We start from the raw sequence: 19968 nt of genomic DNA, 5'->3' as shown, positions 1-19968 counted from the left end.
TATCTTTAAAAAGAGAATAATAATAGTACCTACCTCATTAGGCTATCACAGAAAATGAGTTAATATGTGTGTGTGTTAGTCACTCAGTTGTGTATGACTCTTTGTGACTCCATGAACTGTAGCCTGCCAGGCTCCTCTGTCCATGTGATTCTCCAGGCAAGAATACTGGAGTGGGTAGCCATTCCCTTCTCCAGGGGAATCTTCCCAATTCAGCGAATGAACCCAGGTTTCCTGTATTGCAGGCAGATTCTTTACCATCTGAACCACCAGGAAAGTCCCAAGAGTTAATATATATTAACCAATTAGAACAGAGTCTGGCACATAGTAACTACTCAAATAATATAGCTATTCTTCTAAGTAAGAGTGCTGGGGGCAAGGTGATAAGGATTTTCAAGAAGAGGCAGAAGTCTGAGGGATGAAGGAGTGACTGAAATCTTTTTTCTTTTCTTTTTTTCAAGTTCCAAATTCAGTAGTAAAATTAAATACGTCAGTAGTTTAGCAGAACTCAGTGGACTGATCCCAATGGATTGCATCCATATTCCAGAGAGCATCATCAAGTAAGTCCTGATGGTTTTGAAGATTTGGTAAGAAATACTGCCTGTCTGGAGAAGGAGATGAGAAAATAACTCACTCCTGGAATAAGGGGAAATGGCTTATCTTTTGTTTTACATTTAAAACAAATAATAAATATTCTCCAATAAATATATTTATTTTCTTATAACCTAGAGATAACTGTTCTGTTCTTGCAGATCTACTTTCATGATCTTCTATGGTGTTATTGAGATTTGCTCACTTTCACCTTTAATTTACTACCATTTGGGGGAAAGCATACATTTAACACTAATCAGTGTATTTGTTACCTCTGTCTTGCATGCCACACAAAAGGTAGATTTTGTACATAGCCTGGATTTCTTCATTGCCTTATATAAAGTAATTTATCTGCTTGACCCAAGGGAAAGAGAAAAAAGTTACCCCTTTCTCTGATTTCTTCATGGTTGCCTCCAGGTGAAAGATAAAGCAGAGTGGTGGGTGGTGCAGTCAGGAATGACTTCCTTACTCAGTACCTGGAAAATAAAGCCTGTAGGTAGAAAGCATGGATACTTAAAGTTGTAGGATTATGCTGCAAAAATAGTAAAAATAAAAAGTCAACTGCTTGGAGCTGGGGCTTAAAAATGTGATGCTGGAAAATGAACCCTCCTAACTGGTTAATTGTTGCAAAGAACTATCGTTTACTGTCGATCATGTTTTTCTTTCACTATGTCTAATTTACTGGCTTTCTGTGTGATTAAAAGTGGGAGGAAGGTAACCATCAACTCAGAGAAAACAGTCAAGGATACCCTATCTTCCTCAATAAGATGGAGAGCAGAATGGACCTCCCAATTCGGGCTTCCAAAAGAGAGTCCCCTCACTTAAAAAAGGCACAGAAACTGGAAGGAAAAGACTCCCATTTAATGTGTGTCTCCTGTTCTGGGTACAAGAAGTGCTCTAATTATATCCGTTATTTAATCCCCACAGTAAACACCCTGTTTACACATAAGAAATGTCATTTAGGAAGGGGATATTTACTTATGCAAAGTAGAAGCAGGAACAAGGAAGAGATGGAACTAGAATTTAAATCCAGGTGAGCCTGGAACCAAAATTTCCAGATTTCTTTACCTCTTGTAAAATACCCATCTAAATAATGGGTATATTTAGATAAATATAAGGGGTATATTTAGATAAATAAAATATTCATCTAAATAAATACCCATATCCTTCTGAGTCAACGCTCAGAAGTAGCTGCAGTTTGGTTTTCCTGCATCCCAATATCAGGTATGAACAGAAGATACAGATTGGGTTGAGAACTGCCAGTTGGCTTAGCTGAATCAAGCTGAGTGTGCATAAGCTCCTAATGGTGGATGTAATCCTCACTGGCTTCATAGAGTCCCCAGACTAGCACAACTCACAGCTCTGGCCTGCTGCCTCAAAAAGAAGGCACCCCATCTCCAAAAAAATTACTAGCGTACCCACCTCCTCTTATGCAAAAGATGACAAGGATATTCCATCTTCAAGTGGAAATGAGCACTGGCCACTTTCTAAGTGAATATGCTTCCCCCCAGTGTGGCCCTGGGAACAAGAGAAGAGAATGTGCTTTGGAGGATCAGCATTAGATTTGAATGTTCTCCCCAGCTTGCCTCTCTGAGACTTCAGGAATCCTATTTAGAACTCTCTGAGTCTCAGCCTCAGCATCTGTAAAATGAGAAAACAAGGAGCAATTAATTCATGGCAAGGTCCTGAGAACAGAATGAGAACCATGAACATTAAGCACTGAGGAGCCACCTGGCACAAAGTTGACAAGCCAGAATGTTATTTATTGTAATTGTGTTGCTTTTCAGTTCAGTTCAGTTCAGTTCAGTCACTCAGTCGTGCTGACTCTTTGCGACCCCATGAATCACAGCATGTCAGGCCTCCTTGTCTATCACCAACTCCCAGAGTTTACCCAAACTCATGTGCATCGAGTCAGTGATGCCATCCAGCCATCTCATCCTCTGTTGTCCCCTTCTCCTCCTGCCCCCAATCCCTCCCAGCATCAGGGTCTTTTCCAATGAGTCAACTCTTCGCACGAGGTGGCCAAAGTATTGGAGTTTCAGCTTCAGCACCAGTCCATCCAAACTCACTGTTCACACAGGGAAGTTCGGTTGAGAAGTTAAACTTGCCTGAGGTGCTTTTCATTTATCTACAAGTCAGGTTTTCTATTTGGGAAAAGTTTCTTCCAAAGGAAGGTTCTATTTGGAAAGATTTTCTTCTGGAGGAAGAAACTTACAACCGTGCATATCCTCCCCATGTGTGCTGTCTTTCGTAATCCATCTCCTCTGGCTGTCCTTTCTCTCATTTCTGTAACTGACCCTTGTTGCCTCATTTTCATATTATGCCATTTTCAAACTGGTAACAAACCATAACTCTTTCCCATTACACAAGACCAGGATCTCATCCAATCCCAAGGCCAATATTCAGCTGGGATAGAGTGCATCAAAGGGCTTAAAGGAAAGAAAATTGAGCCCAATCTGAAATCAGATTTATAATCACTGACTACAGTCAGTTCTTGTTATTTGTGGCAGTGATGTTCCTACAGATCTGAATAACATACTGAACCATCGTTTCCAGGGGGAACACAAGGCTAAGTTTCTGTGAGTGCTTGTTCACGGCATTCTCATTTGCCAATTAACATACAACCTGGATTTATGTCCAATTCTGTTTAAAGATACCTTACTTGATCTGTATTGTTGATTCACTGACATTGAACTCAGGGCCAACAACACTGTAACTTGTGCCTGAACAAAGCTTATCTAACACACACATACCTCCCTAAGGCCCATCACAGCCATCTTGTGCTCAGGAATACTAGATGGTACTTAAGCATAATGTTTGGGGAACATTCTTAAATAAAGAGATCACCAGCAAAAAAGCACAAAATAAAAATAAACATGGCACGACACAGACTGTAAAAGGCCGTTTGTTTGCAGCATGAGAGCTGAGACGAGAAGGCAGAGCCCTGCTGGGCTCCGCCTCAGCTGGGAACCCACACCTCAGGTGACTGAAATTTCTGGGCACTCTGTTAAAGTCCACAAGTGATCGTTAAAGTGCCAAAGTATTGCTGAGGAGGTTGCAACTATGGTTTAGCAAGGAGGTGAATTTGTGAACACGCAATCTGCAAATCATGAGGATCAGCTGTATACAACTATAAATTCAAAATAATTGATTGTATCGATTATAAATAGGTTTCCTCCCCAAAGGCAATTTGACTATTATTTGGGTAGACTTCTCCTCTCACGTTTTGACTGTCCTGTCATTTTTTCCATCTGTCCACTCGTTTTCCTCATTGCATTCGTTTTTTTATCCTGTAAGGTACGATGAAGAAAGATCTTATAAGAGAAGTGTGAGGTAAACATCTCCTGATCTACAGTTCACGCTGGATCCTTTGTGTGTGTGTACACCAGTGTCTTACTTGTGGGTGACCTCAACAGGCTACCAGAGGAAGAGGTCCTGGTATCAGTCCCTTGTAGTATATCATTTCCAGTCTTTGTCGTGTGTCTAAAGCTGTTGAGGTCAACCTAATTTGCAACTGAAACCTACTAAACCAGATACATCCCAGACTTGGCCCAGGCTGCAAGCTAATTTTAACTAGCCCTGACAACTGCTGTGGCTGTTTTCAGCTTTATTTCAGCCAGCATGCTTCCAGTCTCCTTGCAAGTTTTTTACCTCCCTTTATGAAGGACTTTGCAAAGGAAACGTACATAAACACAGACTTGGGAGTTCCTAAAACACCATATGTAATTGAAGGCATGTGTCTTAGTGCTCCAAAGGTTGGTTTTTAAAAGCACATACGCTTCACTTTCGTTTGGCTCTGCTTTGACTTCTTTTTTGTGACTCTCACGCTCTGCTTGCTTGTTTCTTTTCTACACTGATAATTTTTGCTCATGCAGACTGGATGAAGATCTGAGGGAAGCATCTGAAGCAGCTAAGTAAGACTTGGTTTCCATTCAGCAGCTGGCAGTGATGTTGGCTTGCATTTCAGGAATGAATTGGGAGAACCTGCATGCCTGGTGTTTTATTCTTGCATCCTGATAATAGTGCTGCCCTTCAAAAGTTTCCTTTGTTCCATGATAGATGTAATTTCTCTTATTTGTACTACAATCTGTTTGTCCCCCGAATGATCGTGGTTATCTTGTTACCGTTAAACATTTTAAATATATATATATATATGCAATTTTAGGCACCACAGCCAAAGAAACACATCACAGGCAGTGCCATGAATAGTGTAACAGCCAGATGATCACTTGCATACACTGAGGCAATAAAACCTCACTAACTCATACTAATGCAGAAAAATGGTAGCAACTTGAAATACTTCTGTAGAGCCAAATTCCTGAATTTCCAAGATTTTTTTAAAAACTCCTCTTCAGTGACTGGGAAATATAGCTTAACTAACAGCTTCTGACTTATTTGCATGAGTACAAAAAATATTGCTCACTGTTATTATAGTTTTCAAAATAGCAAAATCATAACTTTAATGCAAATATAAAATGAATACATGCCAATGATTTGATTCAACTAATTATTTAATCAAGGAACCAGTAAGCTGTTAAAACCAGTTCAAAGAGTATTTGAAAAGCTAGATATCTATAAGCAATTTATAAAGGAACATTAGGATAAAAATGTTGGTTTAGATACAAAACTGATTAATGTTCAACAGGGCAATAAACTGTACCTCAGGGTGATTTTTCCACTGGACAGAAACTATTGCATCTCTGCTCAGTAAAAATCTGCAAGTTAATATCTGCCTCTGCAGAGCTGTAAGATCAATAGAAAGTCAACTCAACAGTGCTTCTAAAGAACATCCAGTAATTTTATTTCCAGTTAACAAATAATTTTTCTGACACTGTTAAATATAAGAATATTTGCTGCATCAAGCTTTTTCATTGCAAAAGTTGCTTACACTGTTAATTCTTATAACTTGTTCCTATTTTAATAGATATTGCAAAAGCAGAAAGCCTGGACAATGTCTAAATAGCTACAAATTCTGAATAAGTAAGATCTAAGTTAGTGAAGTTTTTCCTATATAGGTATAAATGCCAGTTCGTCATGAAAACAATCCATTAAAATATTTTCCCGTACATTTTTGTAGCAGGTAATCTGTAGAATTATTTACCTATAGCATGGATCTTTGGGGTTAAAAATTCAAGGAAAGGTTTTTGCGGTAGAAAGCTTAGCATTAGTGTAGATTACCGTTAAATGTGCCTATAGTGTATAGTGGTCCAGTGTACCCTGTTAGCATTTATCTGTGCTCAAATTGCACTGTCATGAGATTCCCCAAAGAGAGAGTGAGCAATTAGTTTCCCTTTCAAATTCTTTTTTTTTTTTTTTTAGGATAACAGATTTATTAAATTAAGAAGCTGTTTTCAAGACAAAAATATAGGGAGGGAATGGGAACATCAATCATTTTCCAGCCAAACCCACTATGGAGTCAAAGTCATGTGCTCTCATTATTGCCCTAAAATCTTGCCTCCTTCAATAGATACCTTCCCTCTATATTTCTACTCTTCCTGCTTAGCTACCATAAGAGAACGTTTATCACTTTTGGCTTAGTTGTGTAACTTTCTTTTTCCTCTCAAATTCTTCATTTGTTCACTTATCTACCTCCACAGACACTCTCCCCAAAGATCTAAATGATCTTGGCTGGTCTTGAGATGTCTTGATCGCCTTCCTAAAGGAAGCAGCAAGCTCATGCCTAGGACATAGTAGATGCTCAATAAATTTCTGCTTCATCAATTGGTGAATGTGCATAAGACTAAGATCACTGCTGAGGTGCAGTGCTTCTCAAACTTCACAGCACATCAGAATCACCTACAGTGTCCTGGGCCCCACCCCCAAAGTTTCTGATCAGCAGGCATGAGAATCTGTATTGCTAACAAGTTCCCAGCAATGCCAATATTGCCAGTCTCAGGACCTTGCTTGGAGAGTCACTGCCTTAAAGTAAATGGCTGAATAAAAATAATCAGATTTGTCCTCAGAAGTCTATGCTCTTGCTTTGAATTCAAAGGGTAAGCCATGTGTCTGAATTCCCCATTAATTTTACCTCTCCTGATGGTGACATTATAGCTATGAGGAACCGAGAATGTGGAGGGAGACGGAATTTTACTGTTGACCCCACAGAATCCTACCACTTCCGCATGCTAACTATATCTTCTTAACTACCTCTGAGCCTCTGAAGTGGTCCCCCAATCCTTGGACAGACACTAGATGATGACTTGCAGTTCAGAAAACATAATCACTGCATATCTATGGTTACAGGTTCCTTTTATGAACAGATGCCCCCTGACTTTCCACGTGACCTTAACTAGAAAGCTTCAGGCTGTTTCTAACAAAAGCAAACATATACCCTGTCAGGGAACAAAGCCTATCTGTTCAGTGTTTGGCTTTAGTCCTATTAGTGTTTTTAAACTTTTACTCTCTTCCCATATACACACATGTACCACCTTCACCTCTAACTGACTTTCAGAAGGAGATTCCCTCAGCCAGTCTTATTTTTTCTTTAAACCTTAAGTTCTGAACAGGAAAGAAAATATTTTTAAGAGGATAAATTGTACATAGAGAGCCATTCTTATTTTGCAGATGGTGAGGAATCTATCTGTTGCCTCTGGAGTGACAGTAGTACATGAACTCGAAATTGTTCTTTGCTTTGGAAGGATTGCTGCTGCTGCTGCTAAGTCGCTTCAGTCGTGTCCGACTCTGTGCGACCCCATAGACGGCAGCCCACCAGGCTCCCCCGTCCCTGGGATTCTCCAGGCAAGAACACTGGAGAGGATTGCCATTTCCCTCTCCAATGCATGAAAGTGAAAAGTGAAAGTGAAGTCACTCAGTCGTGTCTGACTCTGAGCGACCCCATGGACTGCAGCCTACCAGGCTCCTCCGCCCATGGGATTTTCCAGGCAAGAGTACTGGAGTGGGTTAGGGTTATGCAAAGTTAAAAAGCAGAAACGCTAGGTTTAAAAGACTGCCTGCCTTTTCTTGATTCCATTTCAGCTTTACTAGGTTTTTCTAGCACACTGTCAATGCTTGCCTGACTGTCCCTGTTCACTAGAGTTGCCAACTGTCTTCTATAAAAATAGCACCACCAGCGAGAAGGGTAGGGAGTGAGGGGGGAAAGCCTCTGGTTTCTCAAGGAACTAGCCTTCTGCCATTTGCAAAATACCTAACGTTAATAACCACACCTCTTATGTGTAGACAGAAACCTTTGCTTGTGAAATTATCACATTACAGAAGGAGCTCTCACATATAAAAAGGAGCGCTATGCTGTGCTGTGCTGTGCTTATAGTCTTTCAGTCCTGTCCAACTCTTTGTGCTCCATGGACTGTAGCCCACCAGGCTCCTCTGTCCATGGGGATTCTCCAGGCAAGAATACTGGAGTGGGTTGCCATGCCCTCCTCCAGGGGATCTTCCCAACCCAGGGATCAAACCCAGGTCTCCCGCATTACAGGTGAACTCTTTACTGTCTGAGCCACCAGGGCAGTGCAGAATCTCTTAAAATAATGTTTGTTTGCTGAAAATAAAATATTTACCAAAGGGGGAAAAGTAAAAAGTTGAAGTGTTAAGTATAATTGGAAATTAATATAAAGCAAATTTGAAATTTGCTAACAGAAGAATCTCACAGAATATCAAAAGCAGCTTAATATTACACAAAAAAGCATAAACATGTTCATACACAGTAATGAAACTCTCCTTATTTTATGGTTACATGTTTCTTTCTGGACATGATCAGTTTCGGTTAATGTCAGGACTGGCTTGTTTGACATGAACACAGCTGAGCTGTGAGGTATTTTTTGTGACAATACCAAGGAAAGCAGACACTGGCGTTTTCCCTTTTAGTGTCTTGGAAAATCTTTATTGTTGTAAAAACTGAAAGTTAACTGGGTTCATACATGAATAAAATTAGAGGGATTGCCCTTTGTGCATAAAATATTATGTGGGTTACAAATAAAAATTTGTATTATTCTGTTTACTGAACACGATAGATTTAAAAGTCAGGAAGAAAATAACAAGGATAGAAGCGACATGGAGGTCTTGGGAGTTTTCAGTCTTCCCTTTATGTTTCTGAATCAGGAGCAATTACTGTATTGCAAAACTGATGGTAAAGGAATCAGAGCTTAGTCTCATCGTCTGTTCAGGTGCAGATTAGATGTGTTCAGTAGTAGCAATGGGGCCAGACTAATCAGTTTCAGTTCAGTTCCATCACTCAGTCATGTCTGATTCTTTCCAACCCCGTGGACTGCAGCACGCCAGGCTTCCCTGTCCATCACCAACTCTCGGAACTTGCTCAAACTCAAGTCCATGGAGTTGGTGATGCCATCCAACCATCTTATCCTCTGTTGTCTAACCAGTTTAAAAAGTTCAAATCTGTCCTGTTTATAAAGTGGTAACAGTAGAGAGAATGTTTACTGCTTCCTTTTTTTTCCCCTTGCACTCAGAACTAGCTGCCTTTACAATGATCCAGAAATGTCTTCTATGGAGAAGGAGTAAGAATTCACCATCAATTAACAATTATGTGGTTACTCATTGTATTGTATGGCTGGGCTCTGAAAGACAAAAATACATTGAGGATTGGGTAAACACCGTTTAGATGTTCAGCTTTCACGTTCTCTATGTCTGAAATTATAAACCTAAAGAGAAATGTGTCAGCTTAACACCATCTCATTCATGATCACCATTAGATGTCTTAAGGAAAACCCAACTTTTTACTCGGTGTTCTATTTTTCCAGCCCCAAAATGAGGAGAAAATGAATATTAGAGCCAGATGTAAAAGTGTTCTTGCAAGAAGAATCCAACTGTTTTCTGAATTACATCATCCATGTTTTAATTAGTGAAAGTAGGGACTTCCATTTGAAATTATTATTTTGATGGGTGGGAGAAAAAACATCCTTATTTAGAAAATTCAAGAGGCAGCTGAGCCTAGATGGAACTTCTTTAGAAATGATCTTGTCCATCTAGTCTCATCCTGTGAGAAATAAAAATTGAGCATGTGTTTACCATGTGCCAAGTTCTAAGTAAAAAGCTGCACCCACCCTGTCTCATTTTTATCCTCAGAATAAGCCAAGGAAGTACATTGTACAGATAAGGAAAGAGCAGCACAGAGGGATAAGCTGACCAATGCAACGCTGTTCAGCTCAAAGAATGCCCTGGAGCTGGGACCAGAGCCTTTGCAGTGCAGTTCCAGACCCAGTGGTTGTGGTTTTAAAATCAGAGACAGGTGGCCTTGGTGCTGGAATGGGTGTTCAACCTCTGATCTAACCAGGGAGGACAAAATTAACACCTAAGACAAATGAGTTCACTGCTGTCCGGTCAGTTTCAAGGAATAAGCTGTGGTCACCATCATGTTCTCAGAGAGAACTTGGCCATCCAATCAGGGGCTCTTAATTGGGTGTGAGTTGTGGAGAATTTAATATTGTCCTCCTTCACAGGAATCCAGAAGGAGGGGCAAAGACCCGCATTTAAATATATCCGCTATTCTCACCTTTTGTTCTCTTTTCCCTGGAGGAGGTCTGAAGGGAAACTGGAAAATCCCGGTGCACTGGCTCTGGAGTTGCCGTGGTGACCTTATAAGACAGTTTATGCACAAAAACTCAAGGGAAGGTCTTTACTGACAAAGAACAAAAGCCGTAAAGGAGACCTTTGAAATCGCACAGCTACTTTTCTGAACGTTTCACTGGTCCCACCTTTTCGAGATGAAGACAGCAATTGCTTCGAGCAAACTGCCACGTGAAAATTCCACAAAACAAAAATACCATAGTCCATCTAAAAAAAGTTTGTTTGTTTTTTTTCAAATCATCCCTTTCTCAGCAAAGCACTGTCCCCTAGAGCAGAGTCCTGCACCTACAGCTAACGAGCTGCGTGGGCAGAAGGTCCCCTCACTGACCTACATACAGCTGCTACATCTGGGGGCTTACCCACTCCTCTGCCTGCCTTGTCTGTTTTGCTCGCCATCTGTATATTAGGCTGTCTGGGTTGGGAAGAGGGCAAAACACCGCTTCTGGTTGGGCTTCATTCCGGGGCTGGGCATGGGGATGGGGGTGGAGGGGATATGTTGCAAATTGTTTATGTTACTTGCCATTTCTTAGAAAATATTAGTCTCCCTGCTTCCCCTTTCATCAGCCGTCTCTTTCCTAAGCTCTTTCTTACCAGGCACATGATCACAGTGTGGAGGCTGAGATCTGGGATGAGGGGCCAGAGTGGCCAAGACTTTGTTTTCTGCTGACTTCCTGCTCTGGATTTCTGGCTTTATTTAGTATCAGACTAAGAGGCTTCATTTACCTTCTAGTTTCTGAGTGGAAGCATTTTACACCTTCTATAGCTAGTATTAAATGGATACGCTGAAAAACGGGCAAAGACTCTCCCAAGGAGCTCAATTAGGCCAAGAATAAGACGTACTGGGTGCTGATGCTGTCACGGCCTCCCATTTCCTCAGAGAGAGAAGGGAAGGTTAAGTCCATCTCCCACTCTTCCTATAGAAAACAGGTTTCTCATTAAACAATGTTGTCTGATACTTTGTAAAACACAAAGAACAAAAAAACCTCATTTAACACATATTAGGAGCCAAAAATAGCCTATAGAAAATTATCAAAAAGTTACTATGTCTCACTGGAAAATTAGGTTATAGAAAGTGAAGCCTGTCTGCCCAGTGAGGAATGCGCCTTTCATGTTTGAATTCTGATTAAAAGTAAGTTTTTTTCCAAAAAGCATACTATTTTGAAAAGTAATACAGATGTTTGTTTCCTTCACACTCAGGTTTGGATTTTATCTTTTTCATTCATCTCCTAAAACTTGCAACATGACTTTTTATATTCTTACATAAAAAGTATACATGGTCCAGAAGTGGGTCTATGTGAGGAGACTTAAATTAATAGCATTGTCCATAGCTTCATTAGCTCCACAAGACCACTGCTGTCTTGTAATCTTCAGGTGGTTTCCTGCATTTACTTAAAAAGCATCCACTTTTGACTATCTTCTTGCTGTTTCCATAAACTCGATTATTAAATTTCAGTCTCTCAGCATTTGTGTACCAGAGACTGAAGGGATAAATTAAACCCTAAAAGGCTAACAAAAAAGTCAGTATGAAAAATCAAGTGTTTCAAAATTGTCTGTTATTTTCAGATTTTTATGAGGTGCCTTGATGGTGAGGAGAAGGGAATGGCAACACAGTCCAGCACTCTTGCCTGGAGAATCCCATGGATGGAGGAGCCTGGTGGGCTGCCGTCTGTGGGGTCGCTAAGAGTCGGACACGACTGAGCAACTTCACTTTCACTTTTCACTCTCATGCATTGGAGAAGGAAATGGCAACCTGCTCCAGTGTTCTTGCCTGGAGAACCCCAGGGACGGTGAGCCTGGTAGGCTGCAACCCATGGGGTCGCTAAGAGTCGAACACGACTGAGCGACTTCACTTTCACTTGATGGTGAACAAAGTGACCATGTATACTTTAAACTTTTCAAGACGATTTCAAGTATTTTGACCCAGATTCTACTTTTCAGATAGTGTGCTCCAAATTTTGATTTAATAAATATTCTCTTGGTCTATGAAAGAAACTGAGCCACCACCATGTAAACAGCAATAACATTCCGATCGTCAGTCAAACTTAACATATTCTTTCGGGAAAACTGCAGCTGGGAAATACATTTTTGAAGCAAAAACAAGAAAGACCTGTTTTTTTGAAAAGCATATTAGAAGAAGATTGAAGGGTCAGAGTGGATAAAAAGAAGACACCTTCATGGTAAAAACCCTGTTGATAAGGAAACAAGTCAGATCCTTGAGGGCATAAAAAAAGAGATTAATATCCATGACAACCTGGCCTCTCCTAATAGTCAGTATGACTGGGTCTGAAAACTCCCAAAGGACAGAAGATTATTGCGAGTAATCAAGCAGTGAGATATGGTTTTTTCATTTCAGAGAGACACTGAACTGCTACTATTACTTACTCTACCACTCAACTAATATTATTGCTACTAATAATAGACATGTACTGTATGTTCATTATGTACAATTGAAAACATTTTAGACTAATCCTTAGCAAGCTGTTCTATTTTACAGATATAGAAATGGAGACTTAAAAAAGACAGGTAGCCTGGCCAAGGCCCCAGGGCTAAGAAATGGTAGAATTGCTAAGGGTATCTCAAAGGAGTATACCTTACTGCTGTACCGTGGATGGGTTAGCTTTATTTGCAGAACTATGAGAATGAACATTTGCTGCAGATTCCACAAGTAAAGCACAGTAACCTTTGCAACATATAAATGTAAGGCCTTCCTCCCTCCAGAGAGAGGAAGGGCAGATCTAAGCGAAATCCGCACATACTTCCCAAATTACCCAACTCAAGCAGAACATTTTTCTTTCGTTTCCTCCTCTGCGTGTCCACTGGCTGTGGTCCATTTCTCTGGTAGGTGTCAGAAAACTGTGATATGTTCACAAGAGGTAGAAGAAAGACACAAGTGGCTCAAAGACATTTTCAGCTTATTCCCTAGATATTTGGAAACTCAATAGACATTCTCTTTCCTTTGTTTTAATCTTTTTTATTAATTGAAGTATAGTTGATTTACAGTGTTGTGTCAGGTGAATAGCAGTGATTCTGTGTGTGTGTGTGTGTGTGTGTGTATCCAGATTCTTTTTACTTGACCTAGAGATTATCAGACTCTAAGTCAGACAAATACCACATGACACCACTTATATATGGAGTCTAAAAAAAATGATACAAATGAACTTATATACAAAACAGAAATAGACTGCCAGACAAAGAAAACATTCATTTTCTTTTGGTCACCAAACTCAGGAGACATTCTTTAAAAACAAGATTTTCTTAGGCTATAAGAATCCATCTCATTAAGGTAGCTGTGCCCTTTTCAGGCAAATCCTTTGGCTTTAGAAAATGTTGGAGGGTGAGAGTGAAAACAGTGGAGTCAGAACCAACAAGTTCCCAACATGTACCCTGGAGGTGAAAGCAGGTCCCTCTCACCCAGGGACATGGCACACACACTGTTCAGAAGCATGCAGAACCCAGCATGTGCTGTCATGGAAATGACAGGTGATTCGGGAGCAAAGTGGCCTCTACCTGTGGGAGGGATGGGTGGTCCAGGGTAATGCTTGCACTTGGCTTATTAGTATTCTTTGTCTTTTCTTTTTTTTTTAATATGATAAAATACAGCTAACACAAAATGTACTATCTTAACCATTTTCAAGTGTACAATTCAGTAATATTAAGTACATTCATGTTGGGCAACCAATCTCCAGAACTTTTCGGTCTTGCAAAACTAAAATTCTATTCCCATTAAATCACAACTCCCACCCCACTGTACACCACCCCTTCTACTGTCTGTCTCTCTAAATTTGCTCTAGTGGAACCACATGATATTTGTCTTTTTACAACTGGCTTATTTCACTTGCCATAATGTCCTCAAGGTTCATCTATGTTCTAGTTTCCTTCCTTTTAAAGGCTGAATAATATTCATTATCCTGGAGGAGGAAATGGCAACCTATCATTATAGGTATACACCAAATTTTGCCATCCATTCATCCATCAGTGGACACGTGGGTGGCTTCCTCTTTCTAGCTTTTGTGAACATTGCTGTCATGAACATGGGTGTAAAAATATCTGTTCAAGTCCCTGTTTTCAGTTATTTTAAATATATATCTAGAGAAGTGGAATGCTGGGTTATATGGGAGTTCTATTTTTAATTTTTTGAGGAACTTCCATACTATTTCCCTTAATAGCTGCACTAATTTACATTCCTAACAACAGTACACAAGGGTTTCCTTTTCTCAGCATCTTTGTCAGCACTTTTTCCGTTTTTTTAGATCATAGCCATGTTCATGGGTGTGAGGTAGTACCTCAATGTGATTTTGAGTTGTGCTTTTTAAAAACAGCTTTGTTGAGATAAAATTTACTCATTTAAACTACACAGTTCAATGGCTCAATAGCATCACTGAGTTGCGCAACACCAAAATCAATTTTAGAACATTTTCCTCACTTCTAAATTACTCTGTCACGCCCACTTCCCCCCACCCCAAGTCCCTGACAATCACCAGCCTGCTTCCTGACTATATCTGCCTCTTCTGAGCCTTTCCTATGAATGCAGTCACATGAGCTTTAGGACTGGCTTATTTCATTTAGCCTCATGTTTCCAGGGTCATACATATAGTAGCAAGTTTATAACTTTTCACGTTAGAAACGTACTTTTGATGAATGTAACATACAATTTTTAAAACTCCAAGACATATTATCTGGGAGGAAGCATCAAAGGTGCTATGCATGAAAAAATGTCAACAGTGGTTTTATTTGGATGATGGCCCAACAAGTAACTTTAAAATTTTTCATCATTTTCTGTAATTTTCAGAAATAAAAAAATAAACATGTGCTTCTTTTATAATGAGAAAAAAAAAATGTATTGTATGTCTTTTCAATGTATCCGGTCTTTTGTCTTTGATTTTCTTATTTACTTGACTATGCCAGGTCCTAATTGCAGCATGTGGAATCTAGTTCCCTGACCGGAGATTGAACCCTGGCCACCTGCATTGGAAGCGCAGAGTCTTAACCACTGGACCACCAGGAAAGTCCTGGAAAAAAAAATGTTTTTAAGAAAATACTGGAGGGTTTTTTGCCATTGTTTTCATAATTTAGCACTTGTCAGATACTCCTTATATCAGGCAGATCATTTATTTGCCTCTCAAGAAACAGTCATTTACAAGAAAGGAAAGGTGGATTTCCAAAATGCAATAATAGTCCTTAATCCATTTAAAAATGAGCCGGCACAAGAGTCTTTTGCCCTCTAGATCATTTTGAAAGGTGTAAAATGCTTCTAGAAACAGTTTGGCAAAAATAAACAGACTCCATCTTTTAGAGAAAGCCTTGGCAACTCGGGGAAAACTGTGTTTTTACCACATTGGTCTAGTATAAGAAACGTGCATGAATTATTTTCAATAAGTCCTCAGGGAAAAAGCAACAAGCACAGGCTCCCTGAATCATTACTGCTTCTTATTCAGTTTTCCATGTTGCTCATTTTTTTTTCTTCCTTTCTTTTCAAAGTATTAATCTGAAGCTGAAAGAAAAGCCCTAGTTGGCCACATCTGGACGAAGGGGCTGCTTTTCTGCTTCGTGGTTCTGTTGAGACCTACCTACCTGGAAGAGACAGCACTGATGGTACTCTGTTTCCACTTTGCACTACCTGCTGCCATTCTAAATTTCTAAGGGGAAAAACAGTAAGAGAAATTATGTGTATTTTCCTATTTTGCCAATTATGTGCCTCAAAGATTTTAGTTGAACCTTAGCAAGAAAGTAGGACCTTCCATTTCAATATTTCATTAACCCTTGGTACAGTGGTATTTCGTCTCTTTGTTGACTGCTGTTGACCACTGAGGTAACTTCAGTCCGCTATTCATTATGAGTGGATTTCTCCTTGGTGATCACTTCAAGTTTAAAATACACAGGACTCAACCGTCCCTAGGAAAGTTGGCCCCACATAAATGCCACCTTTTAAACCCTGAGCTTGCTTAAGATAGCCATAACGCAGACACAGGTGTGACACCACGTCAGTTAAGCATCCACTTGGTTCTTGTCCACATTTATTCTAACATCTCCAAAGGAAGCCAGGTTTCCTAATTCACACCAATTTCATTTTAGTTATCAAAATGGGCATTGTGTTTTCTGTGAATTTGGTCTTTTAAAAAAGTCATTTCTTCAGTGAATGTTGAAGACCTCCAAACTGAGAAACTTAAGGATCAATGTTCACATTTCTGGTAGCTGTCTTTGATTCAAGCCATGAACTTAGTTCAAGATGTCGCACTTTAAGTGCTAAGGGCACTGTGGAAGGCAGCCCCTCAGAAATTCATGTTTTGGTAACATTGAGTTATCTGAATCTCTCTCACATGCGTTATAAAAATAATCTGCTTTAACACACTCACAGGCTTAAAATTAAATATGAGTATGTACTATCCTTTGCAAAATAGTTCTTTATAGTCTTCATGTGTTTTTTAAAATACCAGCATGGTTTAGAACCCATGGGCCTCTAGAGGAGGGAGGCGTTGGTAAATCGAGCACCCCCACCTGTTTCCACATGGCCTTCAAGAACAGTTTTCATGCTTTGGGTTGAAAAAAATTTTTTTTAATATTTCATGACATAAGAAAACTATCAAATTTCAGTCCCCATAAATAACGTCTTTTTTGAAACATGGCCATACAAATTTGTTGACAGATGCTCTGCAGCTACTTTCGTCTTGCAGCAGCAGAATGGAGTAACTGCCACAGACCATGTGGCCCACAGAGCCTAAAACATTGACTCTCTTTATAGACAGCGTTTGCTGAGCCCTGTGCCAGCCCGTGCAACCTTCCTTGGCCTCCCATTTGTAGTCAGATGCTGGTTTCTCTAACCGTACACACAAATTAGGCTGAAAACTAGTTTACTCTTAAAAAAAGAAGCTTTTGGCATCCACAAATCAGTAAGACTCATGCCTGCTGACAAAGGCAAGGAGTTCAAGCCACAAACACATGGCTCAGGGTGTGCTTACACAGCCCAAGGTGAAGCTGCTTAGAAGGCTTTTGGCTGTTCAGAGGTGTTGCTGAGGTCCTGTCCTTACCCTGGAAACTTCACAGACTCCACTATCACATATCATTAACATGCTCTTCAAAATTAAACTGTAGTGGAGGCCAGGGTTCCACCATAGTCTGAGAGTGATAACTATCTCCGGGAGAGCTTTCAGGGACATGTCGAGCCCTGGGTATCATGAGCTTTGAAGGAGACACCTTTGCACAGGTTTCTGAATTTCACTGCCTTCATCTGCTTCATGTCTGTCCCGCACCCACCTGCCAGACATGCTCTCATACACACAGGTCGGCTCTCTCTCCTCCATAAGCCGTAGCTACTATGTCCCCTTCTCAATCCCTTTCAACTTGGCATCCTACTAGATCATTCTTCTGGCTCTCCACCCTCATAACATCTGGCTTGTCTGATAGGAAAACCCTGGAGCACGTCTTCTTCCACAGCCCACCTCCACCTTTGGCGGCCCAAATTGTGCCTTTCCCAGAACTTAGCATGGACATAAGCGCAATGACCCGGTTTCCCAATTTGTTCACCCGGTTTGCTCACTGTTGCCCTGGCATCATTATTAATAATGCTCTCTCACTCAGTAAAGTCCCATTGTGGAAGATGAATTATGTGGTCCCCTTAGCCACAGGAAGAAATGAAGAATTCAGTGTTCAGCTTAGAGGTAGGAACTGGAGGACATAGAGCTATCCATAAAAGGTTCTTGTGACAGTCAACCAGACATAACAACAGCCTTAGCATTTACATTTTATTTGAACTTGTCAAGCCTGTTCATGGAAGGCTACTCAGGTGGTATTCTGTTTGGAGTTTTATCTTGCTATGTGGAAATTATGAGCATCTTTCCCGATCAATGATTTTGTTTGGACTGTTCAATGGGCTGCATAACCATTCTGATAGTTAGGCATCTGCTATTTTATTACCTTAAAAAGAAAATTTAATTGCACGTGCTAGAGAAAAGCTACCATGTAAATTCAAACCAAGTGAATAGAAGCCTAGAAGAATTCTGAAAAAAATAACCCCTCAGCAAATAGGTAGACAGATGTAAACATTCACACCATTAGCTATCTAGCTTTTGCATTCTGAGCATTCTTGCTTTGGTTCTGACTTCTGGGAACTGTTTGCACTTTTCCTGTAGATTTGTTGTCAAGGGAACCAAAGGGTCATTGGGGCAAAAGTATTGTTTTCCCAAAGTGTCAACTGCTATTCACTTAGCTCCTTGATTAAGAGAAAGAACAAAAATCTGCACAGAAGATATTGTCAAGGAGTAAGAAAGTCTGTCTGAGGGCAACAGCTGAAGGTGGAAGAAAACCCGGAAGTTCCTGTTGAAGCCATACAATGTTTTATGGGGTTATCTTCTAAGACAAAATACCGACATATGTAAGGAAGTCACTACTCCACGCCTTTGTGTTATTAAGGTCTTGTTTTAAGTATTCAGTTATGGTACTGATTTTGCAACTCTCATCTAATTAATCATAATGCCTCTGTAGTTTGCTCCCTCAGAAATACTTAGATGTGCACAAATGAATCTTTTATATGTTTAAAGGTTTTTTTCTACCATGTATTGGATTGCTCAGAATAAAGTATCTATTAGACCTTTGTTTTAGTAAATAAACTCTACCTAAATAGTGTGAATTGATAATATAAAAATATGTAACAACACTATATATATTCATATATATATATATATATATATATAGCATCTCTGTATAATTCAGAAATAAAAAAAAAATGATTCCACAAGTGATGGCATTCTTTCTCTGAGTCAGTAAGAATCTATCTCCAGCTTCACTTTGCAGGAAGTTTATCTGGATGTCAGTCTAGCTGGGCCCTCAGTCCTGGAGAACAGGATAAATCTTGGCATTCTTGTCACCCAAACTTTATTCCCTTCACACTTTTGTTTTCCATGCCTCAAACAGCTACACTTTCAAAATGTGTTGTTTGCTTCCTGAGAAAGCAATTTCTCACTTTGGAAGCATCTCTCAGTTTCATGGTTACTTGATTTTGTCAACTTTTCCTTTCTCTGTCCTTTATCTTTCCAGAGCAGAGGTTTATTTTTTAATTAAAATGCATTAAATACCATGTTAAATTTAGTTCTTTAATGTTTACTTTCACAACCATCAAACGGCACTGGGAATTACCACTGAAATTTTTTTTTTTAAACCTAATAAACAAATGTGTGGCTCTGCCTCTCAGAAAGTTGTTGGAATAACCAAATGAGAAGTTGTTTTACAAAAAGTGAGACACTTCATGTCTTCATGATCTAGGATTTAATGCTGGTGGATACTATCCTCTACCTAACTAAGAGAAGAAGGACAAGAGAAGACTGAAAGGGAATTACAGGCAAATGAAGGGCATGATATTACAAGGTGGACTGTTACATTCATTCTGCTCCCATCACCTGACTATGGTTGTGGGAATGGGAGGCAGGGTAGGCATCCAGCACTAGGGGAAAGGATGGGTGAAATGTGGAGGATACACACTATGGTATTGACAAGCTACTAGAAGCAACAAATTATACACTGAGAGAGCAACACTTCAATCATGGGGTAGAGTGGAAAAATAAGAACTCAGTATTTATAGCCAAGTGTCATTTATGTAAATTCTAACACCCCCCCACCACCCCCACACACAATATTCTACAAAGTCCATGCAGAGTTGATGACTTTGCATGCTCATTAGAGTGAGTACAGGGGTAAGGGTAGGAGTGGGGACCCAGAATGAAGCTAGAAGTCTAATTAAAAATCAAAATAAATAATAAGCTTTTTAATTGGCTGAAGTTAAAGTACATAAAATGAAAATACCTTAAACTTTCAGCCACAGATCATAGAAAAGCCTTGTTAAGGTGCTTTGGGATG

The 19968-nt window shown here is 39.8% G+C and overlaps 1 protein-coding gene across 1 annotated transcript in view; it reads left to right on the top strand.

Moving 5' to 3' along the window:
* The window catches only part of PRUNE2 (prune homolog 2 with BCH domain), a 292805-nt gene extending 274080 nt beyond the window's left edge, over window positions 1-18725 (top strand). The window contains exons 17-20 of the mRNA XM_052644512.1: window positions 459-557; window positions 4464-4502; window positions 9006-9053; window positions 15601-18725. Coding sequence (XP_052500472.1) covers window positions 459-557; window positions 4464-4502; window positions 9006-9053; window positions 15601-15631 — 217 coding nt within the window. The 3' untranslated portion in view covers window positions 15632-18725. The remainder of the gene's footprint in view (window positions 1-458; window positions 558-4463; window positions 4503-9005; window positions 9054-15600) is intronic.
* The last annotated feature ends 1243 nt before the right edge of the window (window positions 18726-19968 follow it).

Source organism: Budorcas taxicolor, chromosome 8 (genome assembly GCF_023091745.1).
Source record: "Budorcas taxicolor isolate Tak-1 chromosome 8, Takin1.1, whole genome shotgun sequence".
NCBI classification, from domain to species: domain Eukaryota; kingdom Metazoa; phylum Chordata; class Mammalia; order Artiodactyla; family Bovidae; genus Budorcas; species Budorcas taxicolor.
This window is presented reverse-complemented; position numbering and strand designations above follow the sequence as displayed.